The sequence below is a fragment of the Leucopleurus acutus genome, assembly GCF_964270905.1.
Source record: "Leucopleurus acutus genome assembly, chromosome: 7".
NCBI classification, from domain to species: Eukaryota; Metazoa; Chordata; class Mammalia; order Artiodactyla; family Delphinidae; genus Leucopleurus; species Leucopleurus acutus.
The window spans coordinates 102,204,825-102,221,699 of NC_139150.1; the positions used below are offsets into that span (position 1 = coordinate 102,204,825).

The following is a 16,875-nucleotide window of genomic DNA, read 5'->3' on the forward strand; positions in this document are numbered from 1 at the left end:
GAATGCAGAAATGAACATAAGTGTAGTTTGTGAAAATGAAATAATGATGTATTGTGAACATAAAATATGTAGATATTAATATTTATATAATATCAATACATGTACTTACATCAGTAGCCTCTTCATCTATTTTAGGATCACTGTTTTTACCAAGGATCCATCATACATGAATTTGATTGTGCTGCCAGTATCAGCACATGTAACGGTCTGAGGTATGCACCGTATCTTTCTACCTTTATGAGTTTTCCTATGAATTTTCAAAGACATTCACTTCTCTTTTCTTTTTAAGACCTTTAAATAGAAAAATTAATGGAAAAAAGCTACTGTATATTTTCAGCATGAGGATCCACTCCAGCCCATTGTTTATGTTCATTTTTGACAAAAAGATGTAAAGCACAGCCCTAAGCAAGACAAGTTTTTCAGTATATGATCAAGGGATTCAGAGTTGGAAGGTGACTGGAACTCATCCAGCCTGCCCTCTCATGTTACAGATCAGGATACTGACATCAGAGACTTGCTCCTGAGCATTCATTTTGCTGGTGGTTGAACTCTGTCCAAACACCAGGCCTCCTACTTTGTGGGCCTGTGAATTCCCACTGCATCACACCACAACGCTTCACAGCTTTTTACTAAATTAGGCAGTGTTTCCAGACTCTGGAAAGTAAAAAATGTCAGAAGTGAAGCCTATGTTGTTGTCTCTAGATCTTGGGCTCAAGGACAAAGGAAGAAGATGTGGGGAGGCAAAGAGCAGAAGAGCAAGAAACCTGTGTCTTCATTTTTGAGGATTTTACTTGAGTAGGTCCCAGAATTTTAAAGAATGAGAAACCCTTTAATGACACAATTACCACATAATAGTGTCTGTACCTTCATATATTTACTCTGTAATTAATGAATGATGGACATGAAAATTCACAAAATTTTTGCAAGAACTCACACTTGCCAGAGGTCCTCAACCCCGGGTGGCAATTGTTACTCTACCTATGCTTCAAAGGAGAGGTTGGGCTGTTAAACTTCTGAAAATCCAGATGAGCTGAGTCTTAGAAAAGTTATTGAGTCAAAGGTTACATGCCATCTCACCTCTTTGTCTCTCAGAATACCTGGCTACATGCTTACATGAGGCCTTGACTCTGCAGTTTCCCTTTCTTGAAAAGGCAAACTCCATAAAGTGGAACAGAGAAATATTGTGTAAGTAATGTAGCAGTAAAATGAAAGAGATCTTAAAGAGACAATTGTATTCCCAATTTCCACAGGGGGTTCTTCAGGGTGAGTGACCGAAGGTACCTCATTGAACCAGTGAAATATTCAGATGAAGGAGAACATTTGGTGTTCAAATATAAACCCCAGATGCAGCAACCTGCCAATTATTCTTGCACAGAGCTCAATTTTACCAGGACAGCTGTTCCAAATGACAATACTAAATCCATGGGAGACTCCAAAAGGGAAGTGAGTGCCTTATTTTTAAATTATCTTTATCCCAAGTCAAATGCCTCTTACTTTCTTACTGATCTCAAGAGAGAGATTATGAGCCCAATTAATGAAGTGTATAGGCTGCCTGAATCTGAATCTTCATTGTTTGAAATCTGAAATGTCAAACTTTTGTTTTTGTTATCTATACAGAAAGTGTTCATTCCCTACAGCAAATCCCAGTTTGTCTCATCAGTTTCTAAGAAGGGGCATATCTACAATCCTACATATAGATTTATAGTATTAGGGCTATAAGTGGTTGGAAAGAATGAAATTTACATCTTGAAATCTCTCTTAGATATTGTCTTTTCTTTCCTTGTCTTTCCTGCCACTTTTTTGGGAGGAGTTGTTGATGATAAGCCAGGTTATCCCCCTTTCATCACGCCAAATATTCTAATTGTTAAGGTGGAATTTCTAGTAGAATGAAGGCACAATGATAGTCCTCTATATTTTAGGCTTTTCTATACTTGTTCATATCAACTTAAATCCCCTCTACATGTTAGCCTTTAAGATGTGTGAGTGTTTATTTTCTTCACATATCCATGGTGTAGACTGTGTCTGAAACTTACTAGATGCCTAATAGATGGGGTTTTTTGATTGAATAAATCAATAAATAAATGATTACTTAGTTCAGAAAAGAATGACAGTCAAATATTTGAACAATATGCCTCTGGTTTATATTCAAGAGCATATGCATGTACCTCAATGCATGACACTGAAAGCTGAAAACTTAGAATTTCTTGGTATTGTGTTTTATAAAATAAAAGATCTATAATTAACAACTTTCATATGTTTCCTTGGAATTGACACTCCCATAAAGGGAGATTGGGAGATAGAAGAGGAGTAGAAGGAATACAGTCACTCCTGTTGGCCAGTTATATGTCTTGCTCTCAACTGTAAATGGTCCTTTTACATGAGCTTACTTAGTAAGCATTTACTTTGTAAATTAAAAGAAACCCTAAATGTTAAAAACTGGATTCATGATTCTTTGTTTATAATCCTTATTTTACCTGAAAGACTAAACAAAAATAAAAAGGATAATAAAATATGGAATGTTGTTTCAGGTTTACTAGAATCTGATGCATAGAACCACACGTTTTAATAACATAGTGGGTTTTATTTACCTACATTTCTAGAATTATTAGATATACTCCTGCATGTCAACTTCCAATAATACTAACATTTCTCACCTTGAAAATTTTAACTTAAAATGTTAAGGTAAGAGACATTAACCGTACTTCATTCAATTTTCCATAAATTTCCAGAGTACGGAAAAAGAAAAGTATATTGAACTGTTCATTGTTGCTGATGATAACATGGTAAGTTTTCAGAGAAACATTTGCTCCCCATTCATTCTTATAAAACTATAGTTGTGATTTTTAACAAAGAGAAAGTAGTATTTCAATCAGAATTCCATTCCAGGTTCAATGTTCTGTTTTTAGCTTCCCCAGACAGTCATGTATAAGAGATGATAATGTCCTTTGGCAGTACAGCAGACTAAGCCAAAATAGAACCTCCCTCCACATCATGCACATATGGAAATGATGAACAAATTCAAAAAATCGAAAATATGTTCACCATCTATAGTTGAGCTAAAAAAACACAGAAAATCTCCAAGTGCTAAAAATGAGGCAGAGAATCTCCACCGAAACAGTAACTAAAATTCAAAGGCATGGTGACACAACACACAGTATATAGAATATATTGCATAAGGCCCAGAGCCACAAAGGGCTGTCCCATCTCTGAAAGGGAACTGGAAAAGCTCTCTAGGGAAACTGCAAAGAGAAAGGAAACGTTTTGTTTGTCTGCCTGTAGCAATGGGCAGGGAAAATGTTACGCATGGGAAAACAAAATCCTAAGCCTGTGTCCTGCACTGATGTGGAGCATGACATACTTTTCTTTAGATACAGAAATGCCACGCCAAGCTTTCAACAAAAAAACTGATCAGAAATTCGGTAAACTGCTAGACTCCAAGTCAAAAATGCCCTATATTCATAATCCAAGGTAAAACTAATCACACGAGGAAGAGTCAACCAACATAATGAAAAGAAGAATGAGCTCTCCAAGAACTGCAAATCATCCAACGATATTTCAGATTATACATCTTACAGCGGAGTATAAAAAGATATACAACAACAACAAAAAACATGGTTACAGGGTAAGAAGGGTTGTTTTTTACATCTCTATTAGAAAATTTTAGGCTAAGCAGGGGAAAAATTCAACAAAAATAGAAAAGATTTGAACCACATAAATATAGGTTTGATCTAATCAATTGATGGATGTATACTGCAACCAGAAAAAAGACAATATGTATTCATTTCAAGTTCAAACAAAACATTTTCAAGAATTAAACTGACATTTTGCCACAAAGGAAGTAAAACAGATAGGAAAGATATATATGGAGAAGATCACCGCTTTTTTTTAACCACAACCAAATTGGAAGGTATAACAAAAAAATTGTTAAACTAGACTACAAAACGAAAATTGATTTGGACACTAAAAGAAAAATACATTGCCAAATATTAATTGACTAAACAAGTCAAATCTGAAAGTATGAAATATTTATAATAGCAAAAAGAAAACATTAGTTGAGATAAATTTTTCTAGATGCAGGTGGCATAACAGTAATTAGAAGGACATTTGTAGACAAACATTTATATTAAAAAAGAAAGAAATTAAATGAATTAAGGGTCTAACTGGAAAAGTTAGAACATAAACACAGAATAAAACCAAAAAAGAGAAGGAAAAATAATTTTAAGAATGAGTAAAATTGATAAAAAGCACAAGACAAAAAGAAACAAAGTCAAATGCTAGTCCCTTGGAAAGATAAATGAAATAGAGGAACTTCTGACAATACTTATTAAAACAAAAATAGAAGTACAAATAAAATTAGGAATGAAAGAAAAACGTAACTATAAATATAGGAAAGGTTATATATATATCATTAAAAAATATATGTATGACCTTGTGCCAATAAATTTATGAGTAGAAGAATGTAGTACAATGTCAAGAAGCTGACTTGAGAAGAAATAGGAAACTCCAAAAAGAATGTAACATAGTTTTAAAGTTAAACAAGTAGTCCACAATCTACTGACAAATAACTAGGCTCAGATGAGTTTAAAGACAAATTTTACCAAAATTTATTGTAACAGAAAACCCCATCTTTTATACACTGTTTTCAAGAATAGGAAACATTCTTCACACATTTCATAGTTATTATAACGTTCATATTAGTTATCTACTGCTGTGTAACAAACTACCCAAAACTTAGTGTGGGTCATTTATACAGTTGCAGTAATCTGGTGGTTCCACTGGGCTGGCTGGATGGTGTAACCTGGCCTTAGCCACTTTTCTGGTACATAGTGTTGGGTTTGGCCCATGTGTCCCCAGTAGACAAGCCCGTTCTTCTGGTATTATAGCTGGGCATCAAAACATCATGAGAGACCAGGCTTCAATGTACAAGAGCTTTTCAAGCTTCTGCTTATAGACACTTATAAATGTCTTATTAACTAAAGTCATACGGCCAAGTCTAGAATCAATGGTTGAGGGAACCACACATCGGTGCAGATACCCGGAAGAGTGATTCCTTAAGGGTCATTACCATAACAACCTATGATGATACTGATAACAAATCCGGACAAGAAAGTAAAACTATAAGCCAATTTCACTTACAAATACGACTGCAAATACCCTAAAAATATTTGCAAACCCAATCCAGCACATATCAAAAGAAAAAGCGTGCATAACAATGAAGGTTTATTCTAGTAACGCAATGGATTTGATGATTAAAGGACATTTATGGGCCTATCAGGAATAGTTTCAGTAGAATAGAGGCATTTAAATCAATGAGTAGTAAGTTGAGGAGTGGGTAGGAAATGAAAATTAAAGGGATTCTAATGTAATATCTTTGGGGGTATTCAGATATTTAAGATAACAGGCGAGCAATGGAATGTTAACTATAGGATAATTGCAGCATTCAGAAAAGGCATTTTTTAAATTATTATTATAAAAGAAGCTTGACCATTTGCATGTATCTCTACGGGACACCTTATGTTATTATTAAGTGTATTTTATTAGGTCTAAACTGATAATGTTGAGAACAAGTACAAATAGGGAATCCATTTGTAAGAAGAGAACAACATAGAAAATTAGCTGGAGCAGGAAACTGCTTTGTCTTCTTAGCCTTTTCCTGGAGAGAAAGGAGGGGAAACCACAATTTCTTGCCCCTCTCCATCCTATCCCTGGCTCCAGGTCCTTGATTACATGCTCCTTAGTTTGTAGCCACCATGGATACAGGAGTGCGGACAAAGTTGTTTTTTGCAATATAATGGTTGCTGTGGAGCTTTAGTAAGTTTTGTTACGAATATGGACTCTAAAGCACACTTATCAGTTGGTTTAATAAATCAACGTAATGTAATATATTTAATGTGAAGAGGAAACAGAGTCATAAAGAAAACCTTAAAGTAGTGCCAAGGTGAAGCATGACTTTTGAAACTGCTATATCTAGTTATTTTATATAAATCATGTACTTCTGCATAAGTTGCCCAGATATTTTAGCCCTCTGGAAGGAAAGCCAATGAATTTTTTTTCTTCGAAATATCTCATGATGTTGAATTTTTATTCAACTCCTATGATTAATGAGTATTGATTTGATGTCTATATTTCCAGTATCGCAAGAATAATCACCCTAACAAACTGAGGAATCGAGTTTGGGGAATGGTCAATTTTGTCGACATGGTAAAATTTGATACAGTCTGAATCAAGCCAAAAACACAAATGGAAAGAAACTCTTAGGATAGATCTCTGCTGGATTTTTGTAGTAATACTGATATTAAGACAGCCCAAAACATAACAGTTCACCAAGTAGTCTAGCAAAATTCCATTGAAAAAAAATCACAGCAACAAATGCATCATAGCTCTAAGTTTTTGGTTTTCTAAGTAAATGACACTTAATATTTACATAAGTTTGAAATACTGGTCACTATCACAAAGTTTATAAAGCAATGTACAAAGATTTGAATACCCATCATGAGTAGATCAAATCCACTATTTTAAATCACTCTTCCATGACCTCTGCATAGCAAAAAGTCTTTCAAGCTATAATTTATTGCCCATGTTTAGACAGAGAAATCAGGGGAAATATTTCTGTAAAATTCACTAAAATGATTAATTCGTCTAACATGAAATGAACTAGTATCCTGTCAAAGAAGCAAGACTGTGAATTATACACACCTTTTTAAAGCTGACTCCTTCCGACCAGCTCCATTACCAGGATAAAGAGGCCCCAAAGAAAGACACTGTAAGAAATCGCTCCTTTAGATCAGTGGTTTTTGCATTCACCAGCTGAAGGACATTCGATCTTTTTCTAGTTTTTCACTAGGATGTTTGGGGCCTGAATCAGACCTGAGTGCACTGAATTCCCAGGGTAGATGAGGCCACCAGTTTTGCTCTGCAGATGGGGGAAGCCAGGGGCTGAACTCTGTTCAAGTTCCGCAGTTGAATGGGCTATGTAGCATCTCACAGTGAGGGTCCCTGGTCAGACAGGCTGAAGTCTATATTCAGCAATGAGCAGGGCTGCAAATTAAATTCCCTGCTTGGGCACAGCAGGAGAAGCAGCCCTGAAACTGGTAAAGCTCTTTGTTTGCTGCCTTAACTCAAGCTGACCCCAAGTTTCCCAGCTGAATAGGAGTACTGGCTTTGCTTGCAGACTACTGGCTCTGTCTGCCCTTCTCTCAGCTTGAGCACCGCTGGGATGCATATCTTTCAGGTGTTCTCACCAGCCCTTCGGGTCAGATGGGGCTGGAAAACACTCTCCACAGTGCGCGGGGCTGTCTCAGCCCCCTAGCATGGGCAGGAGGCGGAGGAATTGCTTCAGGGTACTCTCAATTTCCCAAACAGGATTGGAGGGGCTGAGAGCTACCATTAGCCTTGGATATAAATGAATCCCTTTCCTGGGCATAGGGGGAGCTCCCACACCCAGTACTGGCTTTGCTCTGGGGGTGATCTCAAGTGCTGCTTCTCCTGTTTCTTATATCTTGCAATTGTCTTTATTACTCCTCTAACAGTGACCCAAATATAAGACTCTAACTCTCTCCTTGGGGTCCCATCTCCAAGACTGTTGCACATTGCTGAACTTTTACTAAAGATTTTCAGTTCAGACTGGGGGCTCATACCACAAACAATTTAAAGTAGCACAGTCTAAAAGTCCTTGACTCTTCCCGTCATATCTCTTCTTACTGGCCCTTTATCCTCCACACTCATTATTTCACTGCATCCTTTCTCACTTTACTTTCATGTCTTCACCTCTTTTGTCTCAGAAATTCCAAAGTTCTTTCTCAACAACCTTCCAAATATGTATATCCAAACCCATCCAAGCATTCTGTAGATAAAATATGGCTTTAAAAAAAAATATGGCTTTATTTTATAGGATATTTTTTCACTAGAAGAGAATACATCCATAGACTAACAAATAGTGTTCCCATTTGCACTTGAATCCAGTTTTATGGACCTAAAGCCCACCCATGAATGTAGAGAATTCAAAGGTTAAAAAAATTATCTTGCTTGGTGGGACCTAATTCATAAGGTTTATTCCACAATACGATCAGAGCCAAAAGGAATGGACATCTAGTTAGGTTTGAGATCATGATTTAACTAAAGGTCTAACTTTATAAGAGTTTATGAGAACCATAGTTCTCACGGTTATGAAATGACTTAAACTCTTAAACTCTTTTGTCGTGGCATCAAAGTACCTATCAACTAGGTGTTTACAAAAGCAGATGGGAATAGGGGTGAGAATCCTTGGGCTACAACTATTTCTGTCTGTTTTGAGGCTTTGAGCAACCCCCAATAAGATTTCTTACACAACAAAGTAGTTCCAAAAATCAAACATGGGGAACAAACATGAAAGCTAAGCTATGGGTTTTTGAAAACAATATCAACTTTCTAATCTGCTACAGAACAAACTCATGACCTAAGTAGAGAGATGAATAAAGAACATTCATTCCATTATGTGCCACTGTTCATAAATTCACATTTTCAGGCCAGGTATAATCTCAGAGCTTTAGTAAATTATTTATTTTAGACATATCCTGAGCCCAGTGTATGTAACGATTATAATAGTTCAAGGAGATTCAGGTGTTTTTGGTCAAGTTTCTTTGTGGGTCATGGCAATTCACCCAGTATTCTGGACGATTCAACTCTACATTCTGTTTCAATACAACTGTTTGTAAAATGAGGTCTAAACTTTTGCTTATGTACTTCACACATTAAAATTACTTTTTTTAATGTAAAGGAATATAGTCATGATAAAGGATCCTTCTGCAACTTGACATTGTGAAAAATTATTTCTCCTTTGAACAGATTTATAAAACCTTGGGCATTCAAGTGACAATAGTTGGCCTTGAAATATGGACAAATGGAGACAAAATAGGTATAGATTCTAAAATAGAAACTACCTTATTACGTTTTTCGGCTTGGCAAGAAATAATCCTCAAGAAAAGGAAGAATTTTGATCATGTTATGTTACTCAGGTATGTCGCTGCTCTATTTTCCTGCATATCTTAGGTGGATTATTAAAAAAGAAAACAAAACAAATAAACCAAAATACTTTTTAAAGCAGCTGATTTTTGGATAAAAGCCATAGGAACAAAAATGTTATGTGTAGCTATACAGAAAATTTCCAGGTGAGCTTGTAAATAACCTTTCTTCCTAATAATGATTAATATCAGAAATGAAAACCCTGAAATATTCATGTTGCTGGGCAGAGTTGAAAATGTCATTAGGTAAGCAAAGCACCCTTAGAATCCATTTACTTTACTTATCAGCATCCAGTTTGAACTCTCTTCAGCCTTCCATGCCATGCCATTTCAACACTGCACCGAAACCCACCTTTCTGAGAAAGCACTTCATTTTCTGGACACTTTCCCTCAACAGAGTGTGCGCATCCAGACCAGCTCTTCAAGAGCATCTATACTTAAGATAACAGATTATTAATCTGATAAATTAAACCTGCCACAGCTTTAATGTTCCTAAGTAAAGGGTTGGATTTTTCTGTAATACTAGGTCATTAATTCCTTAAAAGGGGGGTTATTTTTACCACTTTGTCATTCAAAATACCTAGTACACTATTCAGCCTATAGGAAAATGATAAATTATGGTGGAACTGATCTGACATCAACTTTGTGTTTCACATAGTCCTGTCATCATAAGGAATGTGAAATTAGGGAAGAACAAATTTGAAGCAGCGGAGTCTTTTAGCATCTCTTTTGATGTCCTTAAAGCTACTATATGAGTGGTATCCACTTTAACTATTTCATCTACCTATACTGCCAGTATTTCTCCTAAAGTCTACAAACATAGCCTGCACATATGCTTTCTATCGTTATCTAAATGTTAACTTTCAGTCTGAACTCAGAACTGTGAAGCTCCCAATGCCCATAGTCAGAGGTCAGGTTCAGCCCTTTGGCAGACTGATGAGTGAACCAGACCTCCAAATATCATTTCTGATTCTCATATCCAGGATGGTCCACAACACATATCTCCAGGGGAGTAGTGGTTGGGTTCAGATATTCACGTACTACTGTGCCCCCAAATTATGGAGATACAGTAAAATATTATCATGACCTTCACAGGCAAGATTATCATGACCTTCACAGGCAAGATTAGCTCTATTTGCCTACTCCTTGGATGTATGTCTTAAAATACTTAATAAATTAGCCTAGGAAAATTAACTTGGTATAAGTAGACAATCTTTTACTTCCATGTGTGTCTCTTACTCTGAACAGTAGCTTCACACACCAATAGTATGTCTACAAATAGAGATATGGGGGAGTGCTACTAAATGACTAACTGGGCAGCATATTTAGAACTTCTTATGTTGGTTTCTTATATGTCTTCCCTCTATATCCACATAGATCTAGAAGTGATTGGATACCATATATGATATTATCATGGTGTGACTTTTGGTTTTCAGTGACCATGAGCAAAGTCAGAATCCAGACTGTGCTTCCTCTGGTGCTTCATCTCCATAGCTGGTATTCTCCCAAGATCTCCAGAGTCTGGGAAGACCAGAATTCTAAGTTCTTCCAATATGCATAGTCAAATACTAAGACTTCAAAATGTAGGGACAGAAACATATCAGTAGTGAAGAAAGAAATATAGCATATCTTCTTGATCAGAAAAGTTAAACACTGAAAGGGGTCATCTAGCCTGACTAGCTTTCTTGTATTTGAACTGTCTCTATTATACTCTACGTATGGCCCTTCAGCCTATGATAGTTCTTTTTAAAGTGATCCAACTCTAAATGTTCTTCTTGAAAGCATGTCAAATTTGGCTCCCTTTAATATACACATGTACATCTGTCTTTTTAGATAACCCAGGAATAGACCTGTTTTCACATGACAAGTGTTTTAAATGTTTGATTATACTTATCAAATCCTCTATGAGTTTCTATGTTTGATTAATTTTTTTGTTTTAATTTTCCACCACGGCAAATTAATCGTGGTGTTGAGTCCATTCACTATGTTGCATTTTACCCTCTGAACACTTTAAACTTTTTTGGTGTTTTAAGTGGTTTTATCCAAAGTTGAGTGTAGGGCAAACTAAAGTCAAGTCAAATGGACTCTGACCTTTTTATTATTTTTTGGGGGAAAGTACTCTTTTATGATTTCAAGTCAAGACTACATTGACTTTCTCAATGCCTCTAAAATACCACAGGTTTAAAATATGCTTCATATCAACCAAGGTCATCCTCAATTCCAGAACTCCAGTGCCAAGGCACTAGCATTGGGGGGGTTCACTGCACTTCAGTGTTTGTGTTAACTGAACTACGAGTTTATTTATATCTCGTTCATAGTGGAAAGTGGCTCTAAGCACATGCACAAGGAACTTCCTATTCAGGGGGTATATGCCTGCCCTATTATTCCTCCAGTGTCGTTAAGGTGGGCTGTGTTTTATTTCTGTTGTATTACTTAATCAAAATGCTTACCTTAGATTTCTATAATCTTCTGTGTCCTATTGAAAGGGACCATGTATGCATCCTGTCATACATTCCCACCAAAATGTCACGATGAAACTGTCATGTTTCCGTTATTAAATGGGAAATGTTTTATTAAAAACTATAGATAAATAATGAAGATAGACCAGTGTTTTCCGAGTTTATATGAATGTCATACACAAATTAACCTACAAAGATTAGGAAATCTCTTTTGCATATTAAATATAGTTATTTATAAGGACACGTGATGTACATAAAACTTGATGGCTGGTTTAGCAAGTAAGGATAATTGCTCTTATGTGGAAAATATCATACCTAGATGGCTTTACCATTCACTTTCAAAAAGCCTAAAACCTACATACTGCTGACTCCCCTTGTTTACCTGATCCCTTCCCAAGTCACTACACTTCTAGTAAATGCTGCCCAAATAACACTATCTAAGACATTCTTTAAGATATCAAGGTTTGAAAAAAAAAAAAAAGGATATGCGCAAAGACTATGAAAATACATTACAAAATTTGTTTAAAAAAAAAAAAGATATCAAGGTTTGGGTTGATTTCCTATAGTGTCTCTGCCTAATTGTTGTTATGCTTAAGCAAGTCTTGTAAGACCTTGAACTTAAAAGCCAGTACTTATTAAAATGGCTACCTGATTTATTATTCCTATGGTTCTTTTTATGATTAAGCCTTTGCCCATGGTATTTTAGAAACAAAATTTTGCATAATAGAGTCAAATTAATCTAATATAGGCTGTCCACTCCAACTATGACAGTATAACCCATCCAGGACACATTTTAAATGTCATATGAGTAAGATGAAATCACCAAATTAGGGGTGTTTTACTTTTACAATAACCTGATATCCCACCCCTTTGGAAATTTAATTTTTTTCATTAATATAGAGATTAAAACACGAAATAGAACTAAGAACAGAGATAACTATCAACTCTGTGTTGGATTTTACATTACTGATCTTCTGACTTTTTTCATAGTGGTAACTGCCTCTTCGTGATTGTATAACATTACTGCCTAATGTGAGACTATAAATTGGAAACCCAAAACTCACATATTTTTATTTTTACTCCCTTTGAATATCTAATAATAGAAGACAATCAATAATGTTTATTTTATTGTGTAGGATTTTAATTAATAAATTTGAGCTATTTGTAAAAATGAGTCTATATAAAACCAACAATGACTGCACCAAAAAAAAAAAAATTTTCAAAGTGTTAGTGTTAGAGACATCCAAACGGTTACTTGTCCAACCTCATTATATAACTGAAGAAACTAAGGTGCAAGAACGGAAGATAACTAAGTCCACGACCTCTTAGATAAAATACTAGTTAACCGGAAGCTAGAAACCAGCTCTCAACCACTAGTTCAAAGCTTTATGTACTGTAGTGTACTATCTTACAGAAATTTCTAATGCACATCTTTTTTGGCATCAGGATCTTTTACCTGTGACCTAAATGCCATTGCAAGCAGAATGGCACATCAGTTGGGGCATAACCTTGGGATGCGGCATGATGATTACCCATGTACCTGTACTTTGGGAAAATGCGTGATGGACAGTGATGGAAGGTGAGGCTTAAACAACATAGAGAATATATTTCAATATTGGGGGAGTGGCTTTGAGTAAAACTCCATATTGTAGGGACATATGGTTATTATCTGGAATTTTCCTAATATCTCCTGGGTAAGAACTCAGTAACTGATATCTAATTTTACATCACTATCTACATAATTAGTAATATTTTGGGGGGACCATAACATCCCACTCAAACGTATCCAAGACTTTAAAAGTCCATCTGTATCCAATCATTGTATCAATAATAATAACAAAGGAGTCAAAACAAAAGGAAGATGGAAGGGAGGCAAGTTTCAGCTTAAAAAGAAATATATCACATTCCTAAGATGTGTAAGAGCGTACTATATATTAATAGTTTGTTTCAGAAAATGTTTATAGAGAACTACTTTGCGCCAGGCACTGTGTTAACTAGTGCTTATTTTTAAAAACTCTGAACACGAGTCAGTCCCTGTATTGAGAAGCTTGTATTCTTGCATGGATGGTAGACAAATATATAGATTATTTCAAGTGGGGCAAATAAAAAGTGATATGGGAGCAGCAGGCACAATTGGTCGGAACCATGGGCTTCAGGAAGGATATTCTGGAGGATATATAGTCTGAGTATTTTCACTAAAATAGTATGTGTTGGCTGTGTTTCAATAAGACATTTTCTATAATAAAGAGCCCAGCTACTACTCTGCTGTAACAGTGAGACAAGAGTAAAAAAGGTAAATGGACCTTGAGTCTATCATTTACGTATGTTTTTTTGTTCTAAATTCTTCATAGAACTTTCATAGCTGTTCTACCACTATGCATTGATATGATTAATCTTTATTTTTAACTCTTCCTATCTCTAGCATTCCTGCACTAAAATTCAGTAAATGCAGCAAAACCCAGTACCAGCAATATCTCAAGGATTACAAGCCAACGTGCAAGTTCAATATTCCATTTTCTGATAAGTTAAGTGATTATCCATATTGTGGAAACAAGAGGTTGGACGATGGAGAAGAGTGTGATTGTGGCCCTGTTCAGGTATTTGCAAATGATGTTGCCTTTACATTTACAAAGTGTAACCTCAGCTAGAATCTAGACAGGGATGTAGCCATTAATCAACCATGGTAATTCTTGTAAAGCTTTAAAAACTGTGCTTTAAAAAAAAAAAAAATGGAAACAAGTTGTTGGTGCAGCCTCAATGCAAGGCTTCTTACCAAGTCATGTAATGATCTTGCTGGAGATTCAAAGCATCACATTAGCCTGGTTTATACATTAATTGGCTCTTCTTGTGAGAAGGGCTCATAGGTGTCGTTAAGTCTGATCTCTCATGCACAGTAGGAATCTGTTCTACAAAATCCCTCACAGTCAGTCAATCGAGTTTTACTCAGGGTCTTGTGAGGTTAGTCTATATCCCTGTTGACCAGTTCACATTATTAGAAAAGTTAATTGAGCAGAAACCTTCTAAACTTACACATATTCATTGCAGTCTCTGGTACATTTAGAATAAGCCTTGGAGGCATATTTTAAATTAATTCTTATTCTGCTTTTCTCTAACATAGGAGCTTTTTCTTTCAAGAGGTCATCATATAGGTCTGTGTCCTAGATAATGACTTCTCACATTATCAAGTGCTCATAAATCACCTGGGCATGTTGTTAAAATGTGGATTCTGATTCAGTAGGTCTGGAGTGGAACTGAGATCCTACTCCTACCAACCTGCAAGGTTGTCTAAGGCCGCCGGTCCAAGGACCACATTTTAAGTAGCTATTTTCTAGACACTGCACAATTCAAAATTCACTCTGGCTATGAAGAGACTCCAAGATCAGAGCGGAGGCAGCGAAGGTCCAGAGGTTACAGCTTCTATTTTTCAAATGTCTCAGATTAAATGGAAAGAGAATCCTAACTTTGGAAAGTGATGCTTTTGCCTATGTGCATTTTTTGGAATAGTTCTACAGTTTCATTCCAACACTTGAAGTACCTTACATGACAGGATGCAGACAATATTTTGCAGTCTTAACTTTGTTTCAGCAGATAGGGTCTAAGTGTCCATCCTGTTATTATTATCTAACGATGCATTTTGTTAAAAGTTCAGCCATAAATATTTAGCATCTTGAGGAAAATATAAAATCAGAAGTTGTATTATCTCACACCCAACATTTAGCATGAGAAGCAGCAGGACTCTTCCAGAGAACAGAAGTCATCAGGAGAATGGAAGGTCACAAACTCTGGGCTTTGTATGCTACCAGTGAGAATCATTAGCTGTGGAGTACTGAACAGCACAAGGGAAGGAAACAAAAGTCCCAAACACCAGTTGCACGCAGTAGTCTTTGTATACATATCATAGTCAAGGACCATGTATTGGATTTAACTCTGAAAAACAATTATGGCTAAATTGCATAGAAGCACCACAAATTAACTCTTCAAACAGGAGCCAAACTACAAACTGCTTCTAATTTTTCATTTTTGATTATTGCCAGGAATGCACTAATCCTTGCTGTGAGGCACACAAATGTATGTTGAAGCCAGGATTTAGTTGTGCAGAAGGAGAATGCTGTGAATCTTGTCAGGTAAGATCCTTTGCTAGGACTGGGTTTCTCTGTTTTCAGTTTATTAAGTATACATAGAACCAAAGAGTCGTCTGGCCACTGAATGACCTTCCACCACTAATCCCAGATTGGAGCTAAGATTGCTCGTACCCAATACAGCCTCTTCTGAGATGCTCAGACTTCTAAACACTAAGCAGTGTTATGGTCTGGGGAGTGGAGAAGCAGGTAAGCAGTGTTTGGACTTTTAGGAGTGGAGTTATACGGCTAACATGATTCTTGCTTTTTTTGTCGATCATTACCAACCTATTTCACCTCAGCTGAGGGGGAAAATGGCATCCCAACAACAGTGAACTGAAAGGGAAAAGGGTTATCCTGGAATTGGAAAGTGACAGTGACTAGTAGCTGGAGATATATTCCTAGGAAAGATGACCAAAAGTCCAAATGCCTCTGTCTAAGGGTTTATTGACACTTCTTTCACGCCACTGGATTGCGAACTGACAAAGGAAAGGAAGTGTGTTTTATTCATCTTCAAATCTTTCCAAAACCCAGCACAAATTAAATGCATATTGAATGGCTGAATGAGAGAGAATATTTCCATGTCGTGCCCTCCAGCAGTGAGAGCCTGGGTATGTTTTTAGTTCATCTGAAAAGATCTGATTTATTGGGAGTGGAGATTCCTCATTAGACTCAGGCGTTCCCAGTTGTGCGTGTACGGTGGGGTGGGGTGTGAGAAAGGGATGTACTAAAGGGATGAAGAAGGCAAGATGAACAGAAGATATGCTTCATTTCTCCATTTTATGTCCATTCCAACTCTTCTCAGTGCTGCTCTAATACCAAATTTCAAAAACACCAACTTGTCGTTCCTAAAATTACATAAAAACCAAGAATGCTAATAATTCTCAGTGGAGTGGAGAGGGAAGTCATGATCCATCCTTAAAACTTTTTTAGATAAATTAAATGGGTCAACCTCCTTACTTCCTCCTACTTACTGAACCTTTCCTAACCTACGGGTGTCCAAGATTCAATCTATTCCTTTTTCTTCAACAGTTGAAAAAAGCAGCGTCTATATGCAGACCAGAAAAGATGAGTGTGATTTTCCTGAGATGTGTACTGGCCACTCTTCCGGGTGTCCTAAGGACCAATTCCAAATAAATGGATTTCCTTGCAAGAATGCAAAAGGCTACTGCTTCATGGGGAATTGTCCCACCCGGGATGATCAGTGCTCTGAAGTGTTTGATAAAGGCGAGAGACAATTACAGTGAATGACTGATAAAGATAACAGCCGTTATTTCGGTTACTGTCCCTTAGGAATCT

General features: G+C 36.4%; 1 protein-coding gene across 1 annotated transcript in view; it reads left to right on the top strand.

The window, feature by feature from the left end:
- ADAM7 (ADAM metallopeptidase domain 7) overlaps nt 1–16,875 on the top strand; it is a gene marked incomplete at both ends in the record, with an annotated part of 43,490 nt that overhangs the window by 14,369 nt on the left and 12,246 nt on the right. The window contains 13 exon segments of the mRNA XM_082843711.1: nt 136–212; nt 1,251–1,443; nt 2,730–2,783; nt 6,133–6,201; nt 8,824–8,993; nt 11,318–11,330; nt 11,334–11,402; nt 12,905–12,916; nt 12,919–13,037; nt 13,881–14,055; nt 15,493–15,582; nt 16,609–16,636; nt 16,639–16,803. Coding sequence (XP_082699837.1) covers nt 136–212; nt 1,251–1,443; nt 2,730–2,783; nt 6,133–6,201; nt 8,824–8,993; nt 11,318–11,330; nt 11,334–11,402; nt 12,905–12,916; nt 12,919–13,037; nt 13,881–14,055; nt 15,493–15,582; nt 16,609–16,636; nt 16,639–16,803 — 1,234 coding nt within the window.